The 23001-nt window shown below is 53.9% G+C and overlaps 1 protein-coding gene across 1 annotated transcript in view; it reads left to right on the top strand.

The window, feature by feature from the left end:
• The window catches only part of NOD1 (nucleotide binding oligomerization domain containing 1), a 31676-nt gene extending 9515 nt beyond the window's left edge, over positions 1 to 22161 (top strand). Inside the window, exons 2-12 of the mRNA XM_080664567.1 lie at positions 1937 to 2245; positions 3714 to 3888; positions 5270 to 7094; positions 9744 to 9827; positions 11045 to 11128; positions 12688 to 12771; positions 14797 to 14880; positions 15746 to 15829; positions 15923 to 16006; positions 20020 to 20103; positions 21146 to 22161. Coding sequence (XP_080520693.1) covers positions 2042 to 2245; positions 3714 to 3888; positions 5270 to 7094; positions 9744 to 9827; positions 11045 to 11128; positions 12688 to 12771; positions 14797 to 14880; positions 15746 to 15829; positions 15923 to 16006; positions 20020 to 20103; positions 21146 to 21218 — 2865 coding nt within the window. The 5' untranslated portion in view covers positions 1937 to 2041 and the 3' untranslated portion in view covers positions 21219 to 22161. The remainder of the gene's footprint in view (positions 1 to 1936; positions 2246 to 3713; positions 3889 to 5269; positions 7095 to 9743; positions 9828 to 11044; positions 11129 to 12687; positions 12772 to 14796; positions 14881 to 15745; positions 15830 to 15922; positions 16007 to 20019; positions 20104 to 21145) is intronic.
• Positions 22162 to 23001: the final 840 nt, after the last annotated feature.

The raw sequence follows: 23001 nt of genomic DNA, 5'->3' as shown, positions 1-23001 counted from the left end.
GCAAACTGCGGCTCGTGAGCCACATGCGGCTCTTTGGCCCCTTGAGTGTGGCTCTTCCACAAAATACCACGGCCTGGGCGAGTCTATTTTGAAGAAGTGGCGTTAGAAGAAGTTTGAGTTTAAAAAATTTGGCTCTCGCCCTAACCGGTTTGGCTCAGTGGATAGAGCGTCGGTCTGTGGACTGAAGGGTCCCGGGTTCGATTCCAGTGAAGGGAACGTGCCTTGGTTGCGGGCACATCCCCAGTAGGGAGTGTGCAGGAGGCAGCTGATCTATGTTTCTCTTTCATCAATGTTTCTAACTCTCTATCCCTCTCCCCTCCTCTCTGTAAAAAATCAATAAAATATATTTTAAAAAAAATTTGGCTCTCAAAAGAAATTTCAATCGTTGTACTGTTGATATTTGGCTCTATTGACTAACGAGTTTGCCGACCACTGTCCTACGGCTGTCCTAAGGACGGAGTGATTGAAGATTAAATGAGGTGATAATTACCGAGTATTTGCTGTAGCCAGCCCTGACCTAGGCACCTGGTGAATATTAACTTAGTCCTTACAGTAACCCTCGGAGGTAGGGATTCTCATTGTGAGGAAACGGAGGCCCGGGGAGGATGGTTTAACTTGCTGATGAGCCCGGCCGACTTAGAGACCACATCTAACCTGTGTTACCCTGCCTCTCGCAGTGAGAGGAGAGCATTAGACCCGTGCTGGGCCCAGCAACGCGCTTGCTCGGTGTGAGCTCTGATCATTCTGTGCCCTGCTGGGATCCCCTGCGACACAGCCTTCAGGAGAGGGCTGCGGGGCCCGCCACCTCCTGGAGGCTCCCCAGCACCCCAGGCCCGCCTGCCTCGGTCCCCTGGGTGACAGCATCTTGTCGTGTGACTGGCAGCTGGCAAAGGCTCTCAGGTTTGCCTTGGTGGCTCAGGCAGGCAGGGCCTGGCCAAGGAAGGTGCTACCATTGAGCATCATCTTTGATCTTCGGTTTATTCCTCAGGTGCGGGGCTTTAACAGAGCAAAGGCTGGTGGGTGGGTCTCATGCCTCCTTATAAACTGAAAACCAGGTAAGCAGAGCATCTGTCAGAAACCAGCTTCTGCAGCTCAGTCGAGGGTCTCGGTGGTTCCAAGAAACACGCGATGATGGGAAAGGTACAGAAAAGACAGGTACCATTGGCCCTTGAACAACATGGGCTTGACCTGCGCCGGTCCACTTACAGGCAGATTCTTTTTCAGGAAATACTGTAAGTGTATCTTCTCTTCCTTATGATTTTCTTTTTTTTTTTAATATATTTTATTGATATTTTACAGAGAGGAAGGGAGGGGGATAGAGAGCTAGAAACATCGATGAGAGAGAAACATCGATCAGCTGCCTCCTGCACACCTCCCACTGGGGATGTGCCCGCAACCAAGGTACACGCCCTTGACCGGAATCGAACCCGGGACCCTTCAGTCCGCAGGCCGACGCTCTATCCACTGAGCCAAACCGGTTTCGGTGCTTATGATTTTCTTAACAGTGTTTTCCTTTCTCTCACTTGCTTTGTAAGAGTACAGTATGTAATACATGTGACATACAAAATACGTGTGAACCGACTGTTCATGGTACTGGAGAGGCTCCCAGTCCCAGTTCGCCTTTTTATGGAAAATAATGGACTTTTTCATCTCTATTCTCGTCTAGGATTGAGGCACACTTTGAAATAAAAATAATTATTTAAAAGTTTTGCTAAGACAAGCAAACAAAAAGGTCTGTTTACCTCTGATCACCCACCTTAGCAATGGCAGCCACCAGCAGACGCATTTCCACGAGGATTTTTCCTTCAGTGGCCTCAGGTCGCTGTGTGAAGCGTGACTCCTGCCCGCTCTGGGTAGACATAGTCCGGGACCAGAGGTGACAGCGGGGGGGACCGTTTGGCCCAGGCCTTCTTGGTGACTGCGTTCGTCTCTTCAGGGGCCGCACGGAGAGGCAGGGGCCCTGGGTCCCGACGGTCCTCCGCCGGGGAGGCAGGTGCAGCCAGGATGAACGTGGGACCCGGAGCCACTTGCTGCCTTAGCCATGGAGAAGCGGGGCCGCGGTGAGATGGACACAGCCCCGTCGGAGCCTCTTCACTCCCACATTAGGCTGTTGAAAACCAACCGTGAACTGCTGGTCACGCACATCCGCAACACGCAGTGTCTGGTGGACAACCTGCTGGAGAGCGACTACTTCTCGGCCGAAGACGCGGAGATCGTGGGCGCCTGCCCCACGCAGCCCGACAAGGTGACGGGGACGGGAGGTGGGGGGGGGCCTTGGCAGGACGCCAAGTACGTTGGGCAGAATTTGCCACCGCAGCCATTTCTGGAACATAAAGTCTTGCGTGATGGGCTTATTACACAATTACGTGTTGTTCCTCTGTGTTCCTGTCGCGTGCAGCCGCTCATCCCTCTCCTGGCCATGCGCACTGGCCCCCACCAGCCCATTCTTAACTTCACTTTAAATGAGGAGGAGGGAGAGAGAGAACAAGCGTAAAGCACCAGCTGGGGCGGTGCAGGGGTGGGGAACCTCTTTTCTGCCAAGGGCCACGTGGATAGTTAGAGCATCATTCGCTGGCTGATAATACAGAATTATCAACTTAAAAATCAGCCTGCTCTCTTTGGTCAAACATTTAATTAACTCACCCCTACTGCCTTGGCAGGGCCAGACCAAATGATTTCGTGGGCCTCATACGGCCTGTGGGTGGGACGTTCCCCACCCCTGATCAGAGCCTTTAAACCAGGCATCCTCAAACTATGGCCCACAGGCCACATGCGGCCTGCCCAGGACATTTATCTGGCCCCCCGGGTGCCGCTGCCTGGCCTGCTTAGCAGCCGACTCGTCCCGGGCCCGCAGTGCGCATAGGAATTTGTTCGTAGTTTTTTTTTAAAAACTATAGTCCGGCCCTCCAGCGGTCTGAGGGACAGTGAACTGGCCCCCTGTTTAAAAAGTTTGAGGACCCCTTTAAACGCTGGGGAGCTGCTCACTGCTAAGACTCTGAGCATGGCCCTCCGGTCCGGGAATGACTGCATTCGAAGCCGGGTCCACAATGAAGAATTCTCCCCATGCCACTGTGGGAGGTCTGAACAGCCTTCGTTCCACCCCAGCCTTGTGTCATCTGAAAGATAAAATTGGCAAGACCCACACTCCTCCCTGCTTGGAGAGTGACAGACCTGTGTGCCACGTGATCCTGCTGCACTCAGAAGAGACCTGAAGGGTTTCTGGGAAAGCACAGTAGCTCACTCTTGTAATTTCCTCCCTTCGTTTTTAATAACAAAAAGCCTTTCTCACGGTATAACTTACATGGGGGTCTGCTGTCCCCTTGCTGGGTGGCCCGGTGCCCACATATGCCAAAGGGGTGACTTTCTCCCCTGAGAATCATTCCTAGAGAGCAGTAGGGTTAGTTTAAGAGAGAAAAGGAGACACCGAGCACATTCCAGAGGTGGGTGCAGCTCTAGCTGTGAGTCTAACCTTACTTTTAGGCCCACGGGAGCCTCCTGGTTTTGTAGAGCAGTGTGGCTTTCTTTCCAGCTAAGGTGGCCCAGTCCACAGATTCTAGTCTAGGCCTTCGACGCATAGCATCTCCGCTGGCTGGCTGGCTGGCTGGTCAAGCCGCAGGCTGCAGTAAGAGCTGTGGGCCCTGTGGTGTGGGCCTTTCCCATGGGAGCGCACCCCTAGTGCCACGCTCACGCCCGCATGCTTGTGCCGCCACCAGGTCCGCAAAATTCTGGACCTGGTGCAGAGCAAGGGCGAGGAGGTGTCCGAGTTCCTCCTCTACGTGCTCCAGAGGCTCGCAGATGCTTACGTGGACCTCAGGCCCTGGCTGTTGGAGATCGGCTTCTCCCCTTCCCAGCTCATTCAGAGCAAAACTGTTGTCAACACTGATCCAGGTATGAGTCAGCTGGGGCAGGGTGTGTGTGTGTGGCGGGCGGTGGGTGTGGACTGCAGACACCAAGCACACAGCCCCGGGTTTGGAAAGTCTGTAGGGAGTAGGCTCAAGAGGACACGAAGCGGGTCCACCACGGCCAGCCCTGCCTTCCTGCCCAGGTGCTGTGCTCATTATAGCAAAGGAGAGCTGTCCCTGTCGCCCACGTGCAGCCCAGGGGGCTGTCATGGGAGAGACCACATGCAGCTGGTCTGCTCTGTGTAGGGGCCCGGGGAAGTGTGGGAATGCCTCTGTTCTGACCTCTTGCTCACTTCCTATTCTCAGCTGCACAAGTTCAAGGTTGCATTTTTTTTCCCTTTTAAAAAATCTTTCCAGGTGTGATTCTAGGCAACGTATTCTTTTGTCACCCCTGACTGCCAGTCCTTATTTGCAAAGCACCGTGGCACCCCCTTAGGCAACAGGTGTTCATGTGCCAGGGCAGTGTGCTGGATGCCAGGGCCTGGGACACCTTGGAGTGTGGGGAAGGACACCTCCCTTCTGGTGTGAGCCCCATTTCCGAGCTCTGGTTTGCTGAGAGCGTGGCGCCCGTGTAAGCATGTCACTGCGTCTACGCCCCTGGGGCAGGCAGAGGGGTCACCCTGGGGCACATGCTAAACATCAGTGCTGCCCAGGTCTCCTCTGGGAACAGGGCTGGCGTGCCCTTCCTAGGGTAAGAAGGCTGGTTTCATCTTCGTGTACTCACTGGGGGTGATTCAGAGGAGACGCAGCTCCTTTGTAATCCAGAGTAACATCCAGTGCTCATTTCATCACCGAAAGTCTTGGCATGTGATTTTGTGAGACTGCGTGTTGCTTCCAGAGCAGCACAATAAGCCATAGGAAGGTCAGGGCGATTTCTCAACATATGGGTTTCGATGGGGTCTGGCTCCAGCTAGTTGAACAGGGCCCTGGGGATGGGTGGGGCGGCAGGGCCCCGGGGCCTGGCCCTGGAATGTGAGGGAGCTTCAGTTTTCAGCTGGAGTTGTAATGATCACTTGTGCAGAGGACCGGGGAGCCTGCCCCAGACTCTGGGCCCAGTTGAAGCCGTCACCCGCTGGCTGGCTAAGTCTGAGGTCAGGCAGAGCCGCCGGGGCCGACGACCTGCAGATCCTGGAGCTCTGGCTCCTCGAGTGTCTTCAGGGCCTGCATTTGAGGCATCCTTGCCCTTGGCCTCAGGGTCCAGGCTGTGGGGTTATCCGTGTGCTTGTTTCTCCTGCAGCCTCCCTGGTTGATTGCTTGGTCTCTGCTTCTCTCTCTCTCTCTCTGCCTCCACCTCTCCTGGGCTCCCTCACCACCCCCACCCCCACCCCCGGATGCGGGTACCCCATCCAACCCCCACCCCCCTCCAGTGAGCAGGTACATCCAGAAGCTGCGACACCAGCTGGGCCGCGACTCCAAGTTCATCCTGTGCTACTCGCAGAAGGAGGAGGTGCTGCTGGAGGAGGTGTACACGGACACCATCATGGAGCTGGTCGGCTTCAGCAACGAGAGCCTGGGCAGCCTGGGCAGCCTGGCCCGCCTCCTGGACCACTCCACGGGCGTCCTCAACGAGCAGGGCGAGACCATCTTCGTCTCGGGCGACGCGGGCGCGGGAAAGTCCATGCTGCTGCAGCGGCTGCAGAGCCTCTGGGCCGCCGGCCAGCTGGACGCGCGGCTCAAGTTCTCCTTCCACTTCCGCTGCCGCATGTTCAGCTGCTTCAGGGAGGACGCCACGCTGAGTCTGCAGGACCTGCTCTTCAAGCACTGCTGCTACCCGGAGCAGGACCCCGAGGAGGTGTTCGCCTTTCTGCTGCGCTTCCCCCACGCCGCCCTCTTCACCTTCGACGGCCTGGACGAGCTCCACTCGGACTTCGACCTGAGCCGCGTGCCCGACACCTCGTCGCCCTGGGAGCCGGCCCACCCCCTGGTCCTGCTGGCCAACCTGCTCAGCGGGGTGCTGCTCAAGGGGGCCACCAAGCTGCTCACGGCCCGCACGGGCATCGAGATCCCGCGCCAGCTCCTTCGGAAGAAGGTGCTCCTGCGGGGCTTCTCCCGCAGCCACCTGCGGGCCTACGCCAGGAGGATGTTCCCCGACCGGGCCACGCAGGACCGCCTGCTGGACCAGCTGGAGGCCAGCCCCAACCTCTGCAGCCTGTGCGCCGTGCCCCTCTTCTGCTGGATCATCTTCCGCTGCTTCCAGCATTTCCACGGCGCCTGCGACAGCGCCCCCGAGCTGCCCGACTGCACGGTGACCCTGACCGACGTGTTCCTGCTGGTCACCGAGGTCCACCTGAACAGGACACAGCCCACCAGCCTGGTGCAGAGGAACACGCAGAGCCAGACGGAGGCCCTCCGCGCCGGCCGGGCCACCCTGCGCGCGCTGGGGCAGCTGGCGCACTGGGGCATGGAGAGGGACCGGTTTGTCTTCAGCCCGGAGGAGGTCCAGGCCTCCGCCATGCGGGAGGCTGACCTGCAGCTGGGCTTTCTGCGGGCCGTGCCCGAGCCCGGCCTCGGAGAGGACCAGCGGTCCTATGAGTTTTTCCACACCACCCTCCAGGCCTTCTTCACCGCCTTCTCCCTCGTGGTGGACGCCAAGGTGGGCACGCGGGCGCTGCTCAGGTTCTTCCAGGAGTGGGTGCCCCCCGAGGAGGCAGCAGCGGTGGCCTGCTCGCCCCGCTTCCTCCCCTTCCAGTGCCTGGGGGCCCGCGGCCCGGCGGGGGACGACCCCTTCAGGAACAAGGACCACTTCCAGTTCACCAACCTCTTCCTGTGCGGGCTGCTGTCCAAAGCCAAGCAGAAACTCCTGCGCCACCTGGTGCCGGCCGCGGCCCTGCGGAGGAAGCGCAAGGCCCTGTGGGCGCACCTGTTCGCCAGCCTGCGGACCCACCTGAGGAACCTGCCCCGCACGCGGTCTGGGGGCTACAACCAGGTGCAGGCCATGCCCACCTTCATCTGGATGCTGCGCTGCATCTACGAGACGCAGAGCGAGAAGGTGGGGCAGCTGGCAGCCAAGGGCATCTGCGCCAACTACCTCAAGCTGACCTACTGCAACGCCTGCTCGGCCGACTGCAGCGCCCTGTCCTTCGTCCTGCACCACTTCCGCAAGCAGCTGGCCCTCGACCTGGACAACAACAATCTCAATGACTACGGCGTGCGGGAACTGCGGCCCTGCTTCAGCTGCCTCACGGTCATCAGGTGAGGCCGCCGGGCACCGGGAGCTCTGGCGGGCCGGGGTGGGCCGGGCCGGCGACACCAGGACTAGCGTCACGGAGTGGGGTCTCCTGGATTACCCTGCGAATCACCACCACTGGTCTTGGAACTTCCAGACCTTCTCCATCTCAGGGTGGCTGAGAGCAAGGAACAAAGCTTTTATTATTATTATTATTATTTATTAAATTGATTGGGGTGACATTTGTCAAGGAACAAAGCTTTTATTATTATTATTATTATTATTATTATTATTAAATTGATTGGGGTGACATTGGTCAAGGAACAAAGCTATTATTATTATTATTATTATTATTAAATTGATTGGGGTGACACTGGTCAAGGAACAAAGCTATTATTATTATTATTATTATTATTACTATTATTTATTAAATTGATTGGGGTGACATTGGTCAAGGAACAAAGCTTTTGTTATTATTATTATTATTTATTAAATTGATTGGGGTGACATTGGTCAAGGAACAAAGCTATTATTATTATTATTATTATTATTTATTAAATTGATTGGGGTGACACTGGTCAAGGAACAAAGCTTTGAAGTCAGGCAGACCCACAACTACTGGGTGTCCTTGAACAAGTTGCTTATTCTCTCGAGCCTCAGTGTCCTCATCTGGAAAAGGAGATGCTTGTATCCTAGCAACTGCAGTACAGATGACCCTTGAACAACGCAGGGCTTAGGGATGCTGACCCCCTGCAGCCAAAAATCCACATATAACTTTTGACTCCCCAAACACTTACCTACTAATAGCCTACTATTGCCTGGCAGCCTCACCGAGAACATAAACAATTGATAAATACAGTATGTGGCAGAAGTAGGTTTACAGTAGTGAATATGCAAAACACAGTTTATAATTGTATTGTTATTTATTAATTGTTGTATTATTTTCCATATGAACGGTAAACCTACTTTTGCCCACCCCTGTACATGTAGTGTATGTTACATGTATTATACACTGTATTCTTAAAGTAAGCTAGAGAAAAGAAAATGTTATTAAAGCCATAAGGAAAATACATATATTTTATGCATTCATGATATAGCTTTCTCTTAAGTTTTTCAATTATTCTAGGCTATAATGTTTGTGAGTTTTTAAAATTTTCATAAATGCCGCCAATTTTTTCAATATATTTATTGAAAACAATCCACATATAAGGGGACCCGCACAGTTCAAACCCATGTTGTTCAAAGGTCAACTGTAAGATCAATCAGCATTTATTGAGAGTGGGTGAAGTCATTACAAATGTTACCTAATTTAATCCTCTTAACACACCCCAATAAATTCAAAAACAATAAACAAATAAAAGACAGAGTTTTTGCTAGTTAGCATTAGTTGCTTCCCATGATCAAAGCCAGCAGCCCTGAGCTTCCAGGGATCTCAGTAAAAAACAATGTCTCTTATTGTTGACTCTTGATTAGCTTCCTGTTTGATTATTTAAAGACTAGAGGCTTGTGCACGAATTCGTGCACTGGTGGTGTCCCTTGGCCTGGCCGGCTAGCGGACCAATCGGGGCAGGCCAGCCAAGGGGAGGTTGGCTGTGGAAGCGCACTGACCACCAGGGGGCAGCTCCTGCATTGAGCGTCTTCTCCTGGTGGTGAGTGCGCGTCATAACGACCGGTCGTTTGATCATTCAGTCGCTTAGGCTTTTCTATATATAGAAAAGAGAGGCCAGCCTGCTTTCTTCTAATAGCATTTCCTGTATACACCTTGTAAATCTCTCCTGGGGGGGCGGGGTAGTTCTCCTTTACTTGGCTCATGCATTTCTGGAGAGCCTAGGGGATTTGAGCCCAGGCTCTTCTGCCTGCTACGCTGCCCCCTCACTACATGCCCCCTCACTACCTGACTCCCACCTCCTGGCCCAAGATGGCTGCATAAGCTCCAGCCATTCCATCAACATCCTAGCCACCAGGAAGAAGGAAGGGCAAAGAAGGATACACCTCACTGTTTGAAGAAGTCTCCTCGGCTATTGCTAATGAGTCTTCTGCTTAGATTTCATTGGGCATAACTTGATCACATGTGCCCAGCTGAAAAAAAAATGGGGGTATGTTTCTAAGAAAGCATAGATATGGGGATGGCAATGCATGTGGGTACACACAGTGCCCCAGCACCAAGGTGGGTACCATTGGGGGAGAGGCCCAGAGTGTCTGATCTGGTCATTTGGATGAGGCCTAGAAATCAAGCTTTTATCTCCTCAGCCTTTTACTTATTAAAAAGGTCAACTTGTGGCCCAGTTTGGCTTGTGTTTGTAGGTGAAGTGTTATTGGAACACAGCTGCAACCATTTGTTTACATATTGGCTCCTTCTCACGAGGCTGCCCCCAAACGCAGGATATCAGAGGTGGCTGTCCGCACGTGGCCTTCCTGTGTTCCCTGTTGTCCTTGAGTTGAATCAGGGCTGAGCTGCAGCCTCACCGATGGGCTGGCTCTGGGTGGCTCTGTCGGCCCCACGATGACCAGGCGCTTTGGGGGCTGTGTGGCTGACTGTTCCGGCCGTCCTCTAACGGGGCACTTACGGCTGGAAAAGGCCAGGACCTGGAGGCTTCTGCATCCCGGTGGAGTGAATGCTCTCTCCTAGTGAGCAGCTGCTCAGATGTGTAACTTTGTCTACTGTTTTGTTTCAGACTCAGCGTGAACCAGGTCACTGACAGTGGGGTCAAGGTGCTCTATGAAGAGCTGACCAAGTACAAAATTCTGACGTTTTTAGGGTATGTATTTCTCCAGAACCCTGGCTACGCAGTAAAAATACAGAGCAGCAGGAGATTGCCATTCCCGTGAGTAATCAGATGGTTGGGACTGATGGCCAAGGGCACAGGAAGAGCACTGGATGGGGGACCAGGAGTCCTGGTTCTGCTTTGGGTCCAGCCAGCAGCCCACTCTTGGAGCAAGTCGGGAAATCACGCTGGGCCTCAGCCTCCTCGCTTGTATCATTGGGATCCTAGTCATATAGGCAAGTGGCCTTACGAGTGGTGGCCGGGGGATGCAATGAGAAGGTAGCTAGGGCTCGTTTTCTAAACAGTAGAATACTGTTTGTTCATCAGACTTCACTGCTCTGGGCGCATGATCCCTCGGCCAGAACCCTGGGGGCCAGAATCCAGTGCACATGCGGAGTAGTGGTGACATGGTCAGTGTTGTCTAGGGCGGGACCCCCTTTTTAAATACTTTCATATTTCTGCAGCCAAACGTATGACTAAGCCAGTTGGGATGCGGACCATAAGCAGCTCCCTATCATTGCCAAAGTGGTGATGAAAAACTGGCTTTTCGGAGTCTGGAATTTTGGAGCTTGAGATAAGAGACTGTGGGCCCACACAGCCAGCCCCACGGCCGCTGTTGTTGCCGATCAGCTTCTTTGGGCCTCGGTTCCCTAAGCTGAGAAGCGAGGACATGGGAGCACAGACTCGAGGCTCCATTCAGCTCAGAGCTCTGTGCTTCTCGGACAGTTCCCACTTCCCACTTCTTGGGGCGATTTGTTGAATTGGTATCAAGTGGCAAAATGACTAAAAGGCAGACACTGAGGAGGTCCAGTTCTCAGAAACTTCCCCCGTTAAGATGCTCATCAGCATCTTCATCTAAAAATGCCCACCACCTGTCATTCATTGAGCACTTACATGACGTGCGAGGGCTTGGAATGATCTCACACAATTCTTATGACAACCCTGTCGGGGAGCTATCCTTCTCACCCCAGTATTACAGACGGAGAAACCGAGGCACAGGGGCGTTAAGGAACTTGCGCAGGTCATAAAGCAGGAACGTGGCAGAGTGGCTCTGAACCCAGCCTGTGAAGCCCCAGAGCCCCACACTCGGGTCCCCACGTGCCCTTTCTTTCTTCTTTCAACCCAGACGGCACATACTCAGTTTTTAAAACTGGGCTCATTAAGGTGACATCGGGACTCACCACGTTCTCTGACTGTGCTTTCTCTCGAAGCTTATACAACAACCAGATCACTGATGTCGGAGCCGGGTACGTCGCCAGAATCCTGGATGAGTGCAAAGGCCTCACACACCTTAAGTAAGTGGGGCGGGCGTGGCAGGCTCTCCATTCAAACAAATAAATGTCACCGTGGAGATTCTCACCCTAAAGCCTTCTTCTGCTTGCCCGGGGGCCTTACTGGTGAATTAGGAGACCTGTGTGGAAGGTGAACTGGCCACGTGCAGGATTTATTAACTGTGGGTGAGGCTCGGAGTTTGGAGGGACCTCCTGCCATTGGTGGCTGGAAAGCTTGGCATTTTAATTAATGACATTAATTAATGACAGGAAGAAAGGCCGCAGCTATCACCCTTTTTGGAGGTCCTTTTCCCTCTGGGCTTTTTTTTTTTTTAATATATTTTATTGATTTTTTACAGAGTGGAAGGGAGAGGGATAGAGAGTTAGAAACATCAATCAGCTGCCTCCTGCCCACCCCCTACTGGGGACGTGCCTGCAACCAAGGCATATGCCCTTGACCGGAATCGAACCTGGGACCTTTCAGTCCTCAGGCCGGTGCTCTATCCACAGAGCCAAACCGGTTAGGGCTCTTCAGGCTTTTTTATAAGTATCTATATCTATATGTTTACATCTCTCTATATCTATATCTATCTATATCTACATATCTACCTATATATATCTATATCTATTTATCTATCTATCTATATATTTTTTAAATTGATTTCAGAGAGGAAGGGAGAGGGAGAAAGATGGAGACATCAGTGATGAGAGAGAATCATTGATTGTCTGCCTCCTGCATGCCCCACATCGGGGATCGAGCCCACAACCCGGACATGTGCCCTGACCGGGAATCGAACCGTGACCTCCTGGTTGATGCTCAATCCCTGAACCACACCAGCCTAGCCTTCAGGCTTCTGTTACAAAATACCATAAGCTAGGCTGCTTATAAACACCTGAAATTCATTTCTTACAGTTCTGGAGGCTGGGGAGTCCAAGACCAAAGTGGTGGCAGATTACGTGTCTGGTGAGGGCCCGATTCCTGGTCCATAGATGGGGCCTCGCTATGTCCTCACCTGGTGGAAAAGGGGGAGAGGGGCCTCTTTTATAAGCCACTAACCCCAATCCTGAGGGCTCCATCCTCATGACCTAAGCACCTCCCAGAGGCCCCACCTAATGCCATCACCCCGGGGTGGGGCTTGTGGAACATGACTTTCGGGAGGACACACACATTCAGACCGTAGCACCCATCTAGCTGCAAGGGGGAGCTTGCCTTACCCGGTGACAGAGCAGCAGGCTTGGAGGAGGCCTGGTGATGGGACATTCACCTTGGCCATTTCTGGCTGCAGCAGCACCTCCTTACTCTGCTGATGGAAATGAGTGATGCTCAGAGGTCACTTAAAGAACCCCAGGGACCGCTCCGGTCGCTGAGCTCTTGCAGATTGTTACCATCATCTGGAGAGGAATCCTGACGGGTCTCCTCTGGCTTTTGGGTCCTTCCGAGTGGGAGTGTGGGGCATAGCTGCTGTGGGTCCCAGAGAAAGGCCACACCCCCAAGAGGGACCAGAGGGGCTCTGTGCTGGGATGAGGGTAACTGAGTCCCCTCCCAGCAGGAGGCTGACGCGGGCTCAACTCTCTCTCTGCAGACTGGGGAAAAACCAAATAACCAGCGAGGGAGGAAAGTGTCTCGCCCTGGCTGTGAAGAACAGCAAATCTATCTTGGACATCGGGTGAGTAGAGACAACTGCACGCGTGTGTGCGTAACACAGCCTGGTCTGTCCGTGAGCACCTGCTGGTCTTCTTGTTCCTAATACACCAACAGGGCCGCTGGGCAAGCCGTGGGGAGGCACAGGAGCTTTCACGGGGCCCTCAGGGCCCCACTGGCTTCTGCCCGGGAAATGCTCTTTATCCTCACGTGTCCCTTTGACTCTGAAACCCCAAGCAGCTCTTTACAGGGCTGATAGGTCACTAGGGCTGACAGCTCACTAGGGGCTGATAGGTCACTAGGGGCTGACAGCTCACTAGGGGCTGACAGCTCACTAGGGGCTGACAGCTCACTAGGGGCTGACAGCTCACTAGGGATGACAGCTCACTAGGGCCTGACAGCTCACTAGGGCCTGACAGCTCACTAGGGATGACAGCTCACTAGGGGCTGACAGCTCACTAGGGGCTGACAGCTCACTACGGGCTGACAGCTCACTAGGGATGACAGCTCACTAGGGGCTGACAGCTCACTAGGGGCTGATAGCTCACTAGGGGCTGATAGCTCACTAGGGATGACAGCTCACTAGGGATGACAGCTCACTAGGGGATGACAGCTCACTAGGGGCTGACAGCTCACTAGGGGCTGATAGCTCACTAGGGGCTGACAGCTCACTAGGGATGACAGCTCACTAGGGGCTGATAGATCACTAGGGGATGACAGCTCACTAGGGGCTGATAGCTCACTAGGGGCTGACAGCTCACTAGGGATGACAGCTCACTAGGGGCTGACAGCTCACTACGGGCTGACAGCTCACTACGGGGCTGATAGATCACTAGGGGCTGACAGCTTACTAGGGATGACAGCTCACTAGGGGCTGATAGATCACTAGGGGCTGATAGATCACTAGGGGCTGACAGCTTACTAGGGATGACAGCTCACTAGGGGCTGATAGATCACTAGGGGCTGATAGATCACTAGGGGCTGACAGCTTACTAGGGATGACAGCTCACTAGGGATGACAGCTCACTAGGGGCTGACAGCTCACTACGGGCTGACAGCTCACTAGGGGCTGACAGCTCACTACGGGGCTGACAGCTCACTAGGGGCTGATAGATCACTAGGGGCTGACAGCTCACTAGGGGCTGACAGCTCACTAGGGGCTGATAGATCACTAGGGCCTGACAGCTCACTAGGGGCTGACAGCTCACTAGGGGCTGACAGCTCACTAGGGGCTGACAGCTCACTAGGGATGACAGCTCACTAGGGATGACAGCTCACTAGGGGATGACAGCTCACTAGGGGCTGACAGCTCACTAGGGGCTGATAGCTCACTAGGGGCTGACAGCTCACTAGGGGCTGATAGATCACTAGGGGATGACAGCTCACTAGGGGCTGATAGCTCACTAGGGGCTGACAGCTCACTAGGGATGACAGCTCACTAGGGGCTGACAGCTCACTACGGGCTGACAGCTCACTACGGGGCTGATAGATCACTAGGGGCTGACAGCTTACTAGGGATGACAGCTCACTAGGGGCTGATAGATCACTAGGGGCTGATAGATCACTAGGGGCTGACAGCTTACTAGGGATGACAGCTCACTAGGGGCTGATAGATCACTAGGGGCTGATAGATCACTAGGGGCTGACAGCTTACTAGGGATGACAGCTCACTAGGGATGACAGCTCACTAGGGGCTGACAGCTCACTACGGGCTGACAGCTCACTAGGGGCTGACAGCTCACTACGGGGCTGACAGCTCACTAGGGGCTGATAGATCACTAGGGGCTGACAGCTTACTAGGGATGACAGCTCACTAGGGGGATGACAGCTTACTAGGGATGACAGCTCACTAGGGATGACAGCTCACTAGGGGGATGACAGCTCACTAGGGATGACAGCTCACTAGGGGCTGGCGTAGGAATTGCCTCCAGGCCACAGCTCCAGGGATGGAGCAGCAACGCCCGCCTGCAAGTGGACAGCCCCACTGTGGCCCCACCAGCAGGCCAGGGGGAGCAGGAGCTCCCTTCCACTGTCTTGCCTCTGCCCTCAGGATGTGGGGCAATCAAATCGGCGATGAAGGAGCAAAGGCCTTCGCAGAGGCTCTGAGGAACCACCCCAGCTTGACCAACCTCAGGTAACTGCTGTCTGACACCTGTGGGCTCCAGGGGCCAGCCTGTCACTCGTGTGTCCCTGGGGTAGCAGGGAAGGAGCCAAAGGGAAGAGGGCGGCTGGCTTTCCTAATGAGAGAGGTATGTGTGTGTGTATGTGTGTGTGTGTGTGTGTGTGTGTGTGTGTGTGTGTGTGTGTGTGTATGTGTGTGGGTGTGTGTGTGTTTCTTTTTAAATGTTTCTATGGACATATAGGAGACATTACATTAAATGAGTAAAGTCCACGGCTCTGTGTTCAGCCTGGTGATTTGACACAGGCGCCCACCCATATAACCACCCCCCAGGTCGAAGCACAGGACACTGCCAGCCCCTCGGCCATGTCCCCATGCCCCGTGGGGGTGGGAGGAATTCTTAAGTCCAGATACACTGAGAGGGACACTGGGCAGCGGGTTCCTGCCCTTCCTCATTCTCAAGGCGGGTGCTGGGACAGAGGGGACGCCTTGTCCTTCTGGCCAAACCTCAGAGCCTCGGTGCCCCCCGCTGCTCGTGTTCTTCCTGCCCCTGGAATGAATCTGAGACGGTGGGACAGTGGCAGTCCCTGCTCTAGGAGGACAGGAGACTTCGCCATCTCTCGCGAGAATGTCAGCCCCTGAAGCAGAGCTGGCCAGGCCTCCGCCTCCAGTCTGCACCGTGACCCGTCTCCCCTTTATCCGGTGTCCCCACCTGACCTCATGCTCTGAGCCTGTGCCCTGGAGCAGCAGCGCCTGGGTGGCTGCCGGCGAGGCTTCCTGCCTCCAGGCAGCCGGGCCACCAGCCAGAGTCTCCTGGCTGTTCTGGCTGCGGAAGCCAAAGCCTCCTGTAATAATCCCCCTCACGTGTCTTCCTTCCTAGTCTGGCTTCCAACGGCATTTCGACAGGAGGAGGAAAGAGCCTCGCGCAGGCCTTGCACTGGAACACGTCGCTGAGAATATTCTGGTAATTTCCAGAGTCCTTTCGAAAGGCTGAGAACTCCTTTAGAAATGTGCACCAGATAGGGCTCTCCGAGTCAATGCCCCCTTTCCTCTCCAGGCTCACCCAAAATGAACTCGACGACGAAGTGGCAGAGAGCATGGCAGAGATGTTGAAGGTCAACCAGACGCTGAAACATTTATGGTAACTCAGAACCGTGGAATTCCACACGGTGCTGCTTTTTAAAACGTTTGACTTAAACTGCGTATGTCATACAATTCACCCTTTTAATTCACCTCTGTAATATTTAGTATATTCACAAGGTTGTGCAATCATCACTACTATCTAATTCTAGGACAGTTTTACCTATCCACCTCCCACCCCCAATATCTGTATGATTAGACACTCATTCCCCGCCCTTCCCCTCCCCCGCTGGTCCCGCAACCACTACTCTACTTCGCCTGTTTTGGTTATTTCATAGACATGAACCACAGCATGTGATCTTTTGTCTCTGTTCTTTCATAGTGTACGTTTTCAAGGTTCACCTACATTCTAGCACATATCAGTACTTCACTGCTTTTTATGGAGGGGTGACCTTCCATTGTGTGGCTATTCCACATTTTATATGTCCATTCGTGAGCTGGTGGACATTTGGGTTGCTTCTCCCTTTTCACTATCATGAATAATGCTGCTGTGAACATTCATGTACATGCCTGTGTGTGATCATGCATATTCATTTCTCTTGGGCGTCTACCTAGGAATGGAATTGCCGGGTCACGTGATCACTATTAACTTTTGAGGAATTGCCAGACTGTTTTCCAAAGCATTGCTCTGCTTTGCATTCCCATCAGTAATGCAGGAGGGTTCCCCTTTCTCCAGATTCTCTCCAACCCTTGTCATTGTCCATCTTTCTGAATCTTGCCCTCCTCGTCGGTGTGAAGTGGTGTCTCACTGTGGTTTTGATCTGCGTTTCCTTGATGACTAACAATGGTGGGTGTCTTTTCATGTTGCTGTTGGCCGTTGGTGTATCTTCTGTGGAGAAACGTCTCTAAATCCTTTACCCATTTTTAAATTGGATTACTTGCCTTTTTTATCGCTGAGTTGTAAGGGTTCTTGATATGTTCTGGGTACCAGACATTTATTAGATACTAGAGGCCTGATGCACGAAATTCATGCAAGGGGCTCAGCCCTCGCAGCCCCGGCTTCATCCGGGAAGATCGTCCGGACGGTGGTTCCGCTGTTCGGCCATCCGGTCTAATTAGCATATTATGCTTTTATTATTATAGATATGATTTGCAAGTATTTCCTCTCTGTGGGGTTTCTCACATTTTTGTTTTTAATGAAAGTTGTACATAAGGTTATTCCTGTATCATCTCAATAGTTTCTTCCTTGTGCCCTAGCTGGTTCGGCTCAGTGGATAGAGCGTTGGCCTGTGGACTGAAAGGCACTGGGTTCGATTCTGGTCAAGGGTACATGCCCGGGTTGTGAGCTCAATCCCCAGTGTGGGGTGGGCAAGAGGCAGCCGATCAATGATTCTCTCTCATCATTGATGTTTCTCTCTCTCTCCCTCTCCCTTCCTCTCTGAAATCAGTAAAAATATATTTAAAACAAAATAGTTTCTCCCTTGTATTTGCCCTTATCCCTTCCTACTTGGTGCAGTTTGGCTTTTTGTTTGAGGATCTCTCTGTGGTCTCTGTCCAGCTTTAGTGGAGTGATGGCGGCCGTGCTGGGGATGCCCATGTGAACAGGTGTACCGTTAGCTCTCTCCCGCCGCACTCCTCCAACGGAGAGCACGTATTTCTTCCTGGAAACCTGGACTTCCTGCCACTTTGTGGCCCTTTGTAGTGTCCTCACACACCTGAACTTGATCACCCTTTCGGACTGGCGTGGGTCGAACTCCGCACCTCTGCCTCAGCTGCTTGGAAGAGGATGATGCGAATGCGGGAAGGAGCATGGACACGCCCCGGACGGTTCTGGCTCCGGTCAGAAGTCACAGAGACTGAGCTTCATTTTGACCGCGGGCGCTTCTGCGATGGCCGGAAACGGGAAGAGACGCGGCGCTGCTCTGGTTTTTCACTTTCTGGATGGTGACCTCTGAAGCACAGAAGCTTTTAATTTTTGAGGAAGTCCAGTCTGTCTACTTTCCCCTTTGGCTGCTTGTGCTTTAAGTATCTTACTAAGAAGCCGTTTTCTGATCCAGGTCCCGGAGGGTTACCCCCAGCTTTTCCTTGAAGTGTTGTAGTTTTGCTCTCGTTTTGGTCTGTGATCCACGTGGGGTTGATTTCTGCGTGTGGAACCAGACGACAGGGTGCAGCTTCGTTCTCTTGCCCGTGGCTGTCCCAGCTCCACTCGCTGAAAAGACCATCTTCCCCTTTCCAATGGCCCTGGCACTTTTGCCGAAAATCAGTTGACCACCAATATAGCGTTTCTTGGGTTATTTCTGGGCTTTCTCTTCGAGTCCACTGATGCACGTGTCCGTCTTGTGCCAGCAGCACTGTGCTGATTGGTCAGTGTCACTGTCTGGTACGTTTTGAGCTCGGGAATTGGGGGTCCTCTGGCTGTGTTCTTCGTCCTCAGGGTTGTCTTGGCCATTCTTGTCTGGGTCCCTTGCATTTCCTTAGGAATTTTAGATCGCCGTGTCAGTTTCGGTAAAAACAGCCAGACTGTGCTTCGTTTACATAATTTTGTTTGATTGGTGGGTTTCCTTTATTTTTCCTGGCCTGTGGATTTTTTCTCGTGCCCTCCCCGAGGCCAGGCCAGCCCCCAGGGGGAAGCGAGCTGGCCAGGCCTGGGGGGGGAGTCTGGGCTGCTTTGCGCCAACTCAGCTCCACGGGCCCTGGTGAAGGCAGCCTGGAGAGCGTGTGCCAGACACAGCCCGAGCACAGCTGGCCTCTTGCCAAGTCTGGGCTGGAAGCAGCTCACCCGCCCCCAGCAAGGCCAGGGGTGGCTGCCGTGAAGGAAGTCACTAAACGCGGCAGAGCTGAGCTGAACGCAGTTGGACTGAACGCAGAACTCTGCGCCCATGGCCAGGGGCTAGTTCTGCTCTTTTGGCAAAAAGGTCAAGTTACATGTAGTCATGCTTATTAGAAGGTCATCACTTCTGCGCGGGGCCCGGGTCCCAGCTGCAGGCTGCTGCCTCTGTCCTGTGTGCGTGCGCAGTGATGGCGACAAGGGCTCCCCTCCCCCGGGCACCGTGGCACGGATTGCGAGAACTGCTTCAAACACGTCCCATTCAAACCTCACACACTGCGGGTAGGAAGATTCTCTTAGTTATTCCCATTTTACAGATCAGGCAACTGGGGCACAGAGAGCCTGTGTATTTCTTCAAGGACCTGTAGCTGGGAAGTGGGGAGTGTGTGTGAGAAACGTTTAACCACTGTGATCTGCTGCCTCCTTAAGGGGTTGGCCCCTTCACACTTAGGTAGGACTGCCTCCTTGGGTCAAAGCCCAAGACGTCTCAGGGTCAAGGTCAGTAGTAGCCTCACTCTGCAGATGGCCAGGAGTGCGGGGTGAGCCCGTGATGAAGGCAGACACATCACTGCCTCATGCTGCACCCATTTCCCAGAGGGGTGCGGAGGGAGCATTTCAGGGACTGCCGGGGCTCCCCAGCGGTCTGCACCCGTTGCCTCATTCGGATCGCTGCTGCCCAGTGTAATGGGGTCGCTCCTAGAGGCCCCATTATCACTGCTTTCCCACTGGGGCCCCGAGTGGCATCAGGACTGTTTCTCCTCTCTCCCTCTCATGTCGGGGAGGGCATGGCCCCCTCTTGAAGCCTTTGTTTGCCCCAAAGAAGAGAATGGCCAGCTGGTTGCTACTTAAACTTTAAAAACTGCCTTGTCTTTCGCTCACCACCCGGAAGGAGACCTGCCTGCCTACTCCCTGGTGTGCGTCTGAGAACCTGTTGTGGTCTCCAGACATTTCCGACTGGGCTGCTCTGCAGGGAACTGCGCCAGGCACACACACATATGCATGTTCACCCATTACACGGTCTCTGTGGGAACACACAGATATATGATGCTCGCTATAAAAAATAGAGAAATCAAGCATTTTAAAGGCTGGGTTGGATGTAGATGATCTTAGCCAGATTAAAAGTCACGAGGATTCAGTTCTTCCCGACCCTGTCTCCCCCCCACCATCCTGTTAGTCACCCCGAAGAAGGGGTCAGGGCTGATCCGGCACTGTGTGCCTGACACAGACGACACGGGTTCTTCTTTCAGGCTTATCCAGAACCAGATCACAGCCAAGGGGGTCTCCCAGCTGGCAGACGCCTTACAGAAGAACACTGGCATCATGGAGATTTGGTAAGACCCGCCCACCCCTTGTGGTGATGGCAGAGTGTACTCAGCACCACTGGCTGTGTGCCAGGTACCCTGGGGGGCAATGCCATCTATTCCCAGCCACCCTCACCCCGTGATCCCGTCCCTGGAACCAGTCCGTTCCTGCGGATTCTGTTGCTAGCAGTCACCACACTGCATGTGACAGCTCCCTGCGTGGCTGTCTCCTCCGGACTGTGAGGGAGGGCCTGCGTCCTGGTCACCGCTGTGTCCCCAGGAACTAGCGCTGCTCTTCATTCGTTTGTTGAATAACCAAGTGCTTGCGTGCCGGGCGCTGTGTTGGCACTGACAATCCAGTGGCGAATGAAATGGACCTGCCCTCATAGGCTTATCATCTAGTAAGGGTGACACAGTGAAAAAAATCATTCACACCCAGCTGGTGTGGCTCAGTGGTTGAGCAGCGACCCATGAACCAGGAGGTCGAGGTCGGATTCCCAGTCAGGGCACATGCCCAGGTTGAAGGCTTGATCCCCAGTGTGGGTGGTGCAGGAGGCATCCAATCAATGACTCTCTCTCATCATTGATGCTTCTATCTCTTCCTTCCTCTCTCTGAAATCAATAAAAACATTAAACATTATTTTTAAAAGCCATTCAAGTAATTATTTAATTAAATCGTGGTGAGGGCTATAAAGGGGAAAGCTAGGAAGGGAACCTAACACCGGTGAGGTTCCAGGGACGGTCTCCTTAAGGAAGTGGCGCTGAAAGTAAGCCATAAGAGATGCCTGGGAGTCAGTCCGCGGAGGTGGGAGGGAAGGTGTCCCAGGCAGGCGGAACAGCATGTGCAAAAGCTCAGAGGCAGGAAGGACCGTGATGCCAAGGAGCCAAGTGTCTCAGGGCTCAGACAGTGTGGGAGAGGGTCCACAGGGGCGGAGGACGGGGAAACTAGACCACAAAAGATGTGTGTGTCCTGTTGGGTGTTTATCCTAAAAGCAATGGGAAGTCATTGAAGGGTTTGAAGCAAAGGAAGGTGTGATCAGATTTGCATTTTACTCTTCTTTTTCTCCAACAGCCTAAATGGGAACTTGATGAAGCCCGAGGAGGCCAAAGGCTTTGAGGGCGAGAAGCGGCTTGTCCTTTCCTGAGAGGACGCCTTCCTGTCCGAGGCTCTGGCCCTGGGAGGGGCACTAGCAGCAGCAGCAGCCACTCTGTGGTCACCTGTCTTAGGTGTCGTCTTGCTTGGGGCCAGCCGGGAGCCCAGGGCCTTCACCAGTGCTCTAATGGGCAAGCTCCCTGCCGGGCTGGTGCAGCGTCACAGGGAAGCGCGGGCTTTGTGAGCCACGTTGGTTCCTGGAAACGTACCGTGCAGAGACGGTCCTGAGTGCCCACGATCGTGGTAACCTGCATCGAGAGGAATGACTGAGCTCATACAACTGACGGCTGGGGAGTGAGCTGTCGCTGCTGTCCTCAGCGCCGTCGAGGACATGGTGCAGAGAAGATGCTCCATGAACAGAAGTGTTTTGCCTGCAGTCTTCCTCCTCGGTACCCCGCCGTGTGTTGCTGTCCCTCCCACTTCACAGCTGTAGATACTGAGGGGTGTCCCGTGTGGGGTGGCAGTGGGTGCCAAGGAAAAGACTCGGCACAGGCTTTTTCATCCTGGGGCCTCCCTGCCAACCAAGACCACTGGCTGCGCTCTTAGCTGAGAGGGCGATGCCTTCATGACGCCGCGACGCCACTCAGGGCTTTCCCACGGCGAGGCTGACCTCCTCCGGAGACTAACACTGAGGGCAGAGCTGCTCTGGCCCAGGAGGACTGGCCGCCCCCAGAGGAATAGGCGTGGCTTACCCTGTGGTCCTGGCACCCGCAGAGCCTCCTCTCCCCTGCCCGCCTCAGGAGGTCTCCTGTCCCTGAGTAGTTGTGAGGGTGACGGAGTTGGAGCCAAGAGTCAGGCAGCTCTGAGGACCCGCTAGCATGTCAGACCCCGACCACTGTGACGGGCGCATGGTGGGTGCTAATGGGGGAGGGTGGCGATAGGACCAGACAACTTGCCCTTTTGCCGATCTGTTTGTTAATAAATCCTGAACACACTATTTCTAACTGCCTGAGTCCGGGATGCCCTAAGGCAGTGGTCGGCAAACTCATTAGTCAACAGAGCCAGTATCAACAGGACAACGATTGAAATTTCTTTTTTTTTTAAAATATATTTTATTGATATTTTACAGAGAGGAAGGGAGAGGGATAGAGAGCTAGAAACATCGATGAGAGAGAAACATCGATCAGCTGCCTCCTGCACACCTCCCACTGGGGATGTGCCCGCAACCAAGGTACATGCCCTTGACTGGAATCGAACCCGGGACCCTTCAATCCGCAGGCCGACGCTCTATCCACTGAGCCAAACCGGTTTCGGCTGAAATTTCTTTTGAGAGCCAAATTTTTTAAACTTAAACTTCTTCTAACGCCACTTCTTCAAAATAGACTCGCCCAGGCCGTGGTATTTTGTGGAAGAGCCACACTCAAGGGGCCAAAGAGCCGCATGTGGCTCGCGAGCCGCAGTTTGCCGACCACGGCCCCAAGGGGACTGAATCTGGTGAGCACACCGTTTCCTGATCCCCACGCTGGCGCCTTCAGTGCACCGGGCGGGGCCCTGGGTGACGCGTGGGGAGAGCCTGGTGCAGGTCAGAGGCATCTTCATTCTGGTCCTTCATAGGCCTCTCCAGCCGACCTCCAAGTCCAAACAGGTGGCTGCTCAGAGGAAATGACAGAGGCAGGGGGCTGGGGCTAGGGTATGCTGGCTTGGGCCAAATTTCACGGCCTCCCCGCTGTGCCGAGAGAGGTGCTGGCAGGCCAGGTCCGATGTCCTCTATGTTCCTCGGCCGTTGGACTGAGTGGAGGACCCAGAGGCACCTAGCTGAGTGGTCGAACATGAGA

The sequence above is a fragment of the Plecotus auritus genome (genome assembly GCF_963455305.1).
Source record: "Plecotus auritus genome assembly, chromosome: 4".
Lineage (NCBI taxonomy): Eukaryota > Metazoa > Chordata > Mammalia > Chiroptera > Vespertilionidae > Plecotus > Plecotus auritus.
Note: the sequence above shows the minus strand (reverse complement) of the source record. Positions and strands in the feature narration are given on the sequence as shown.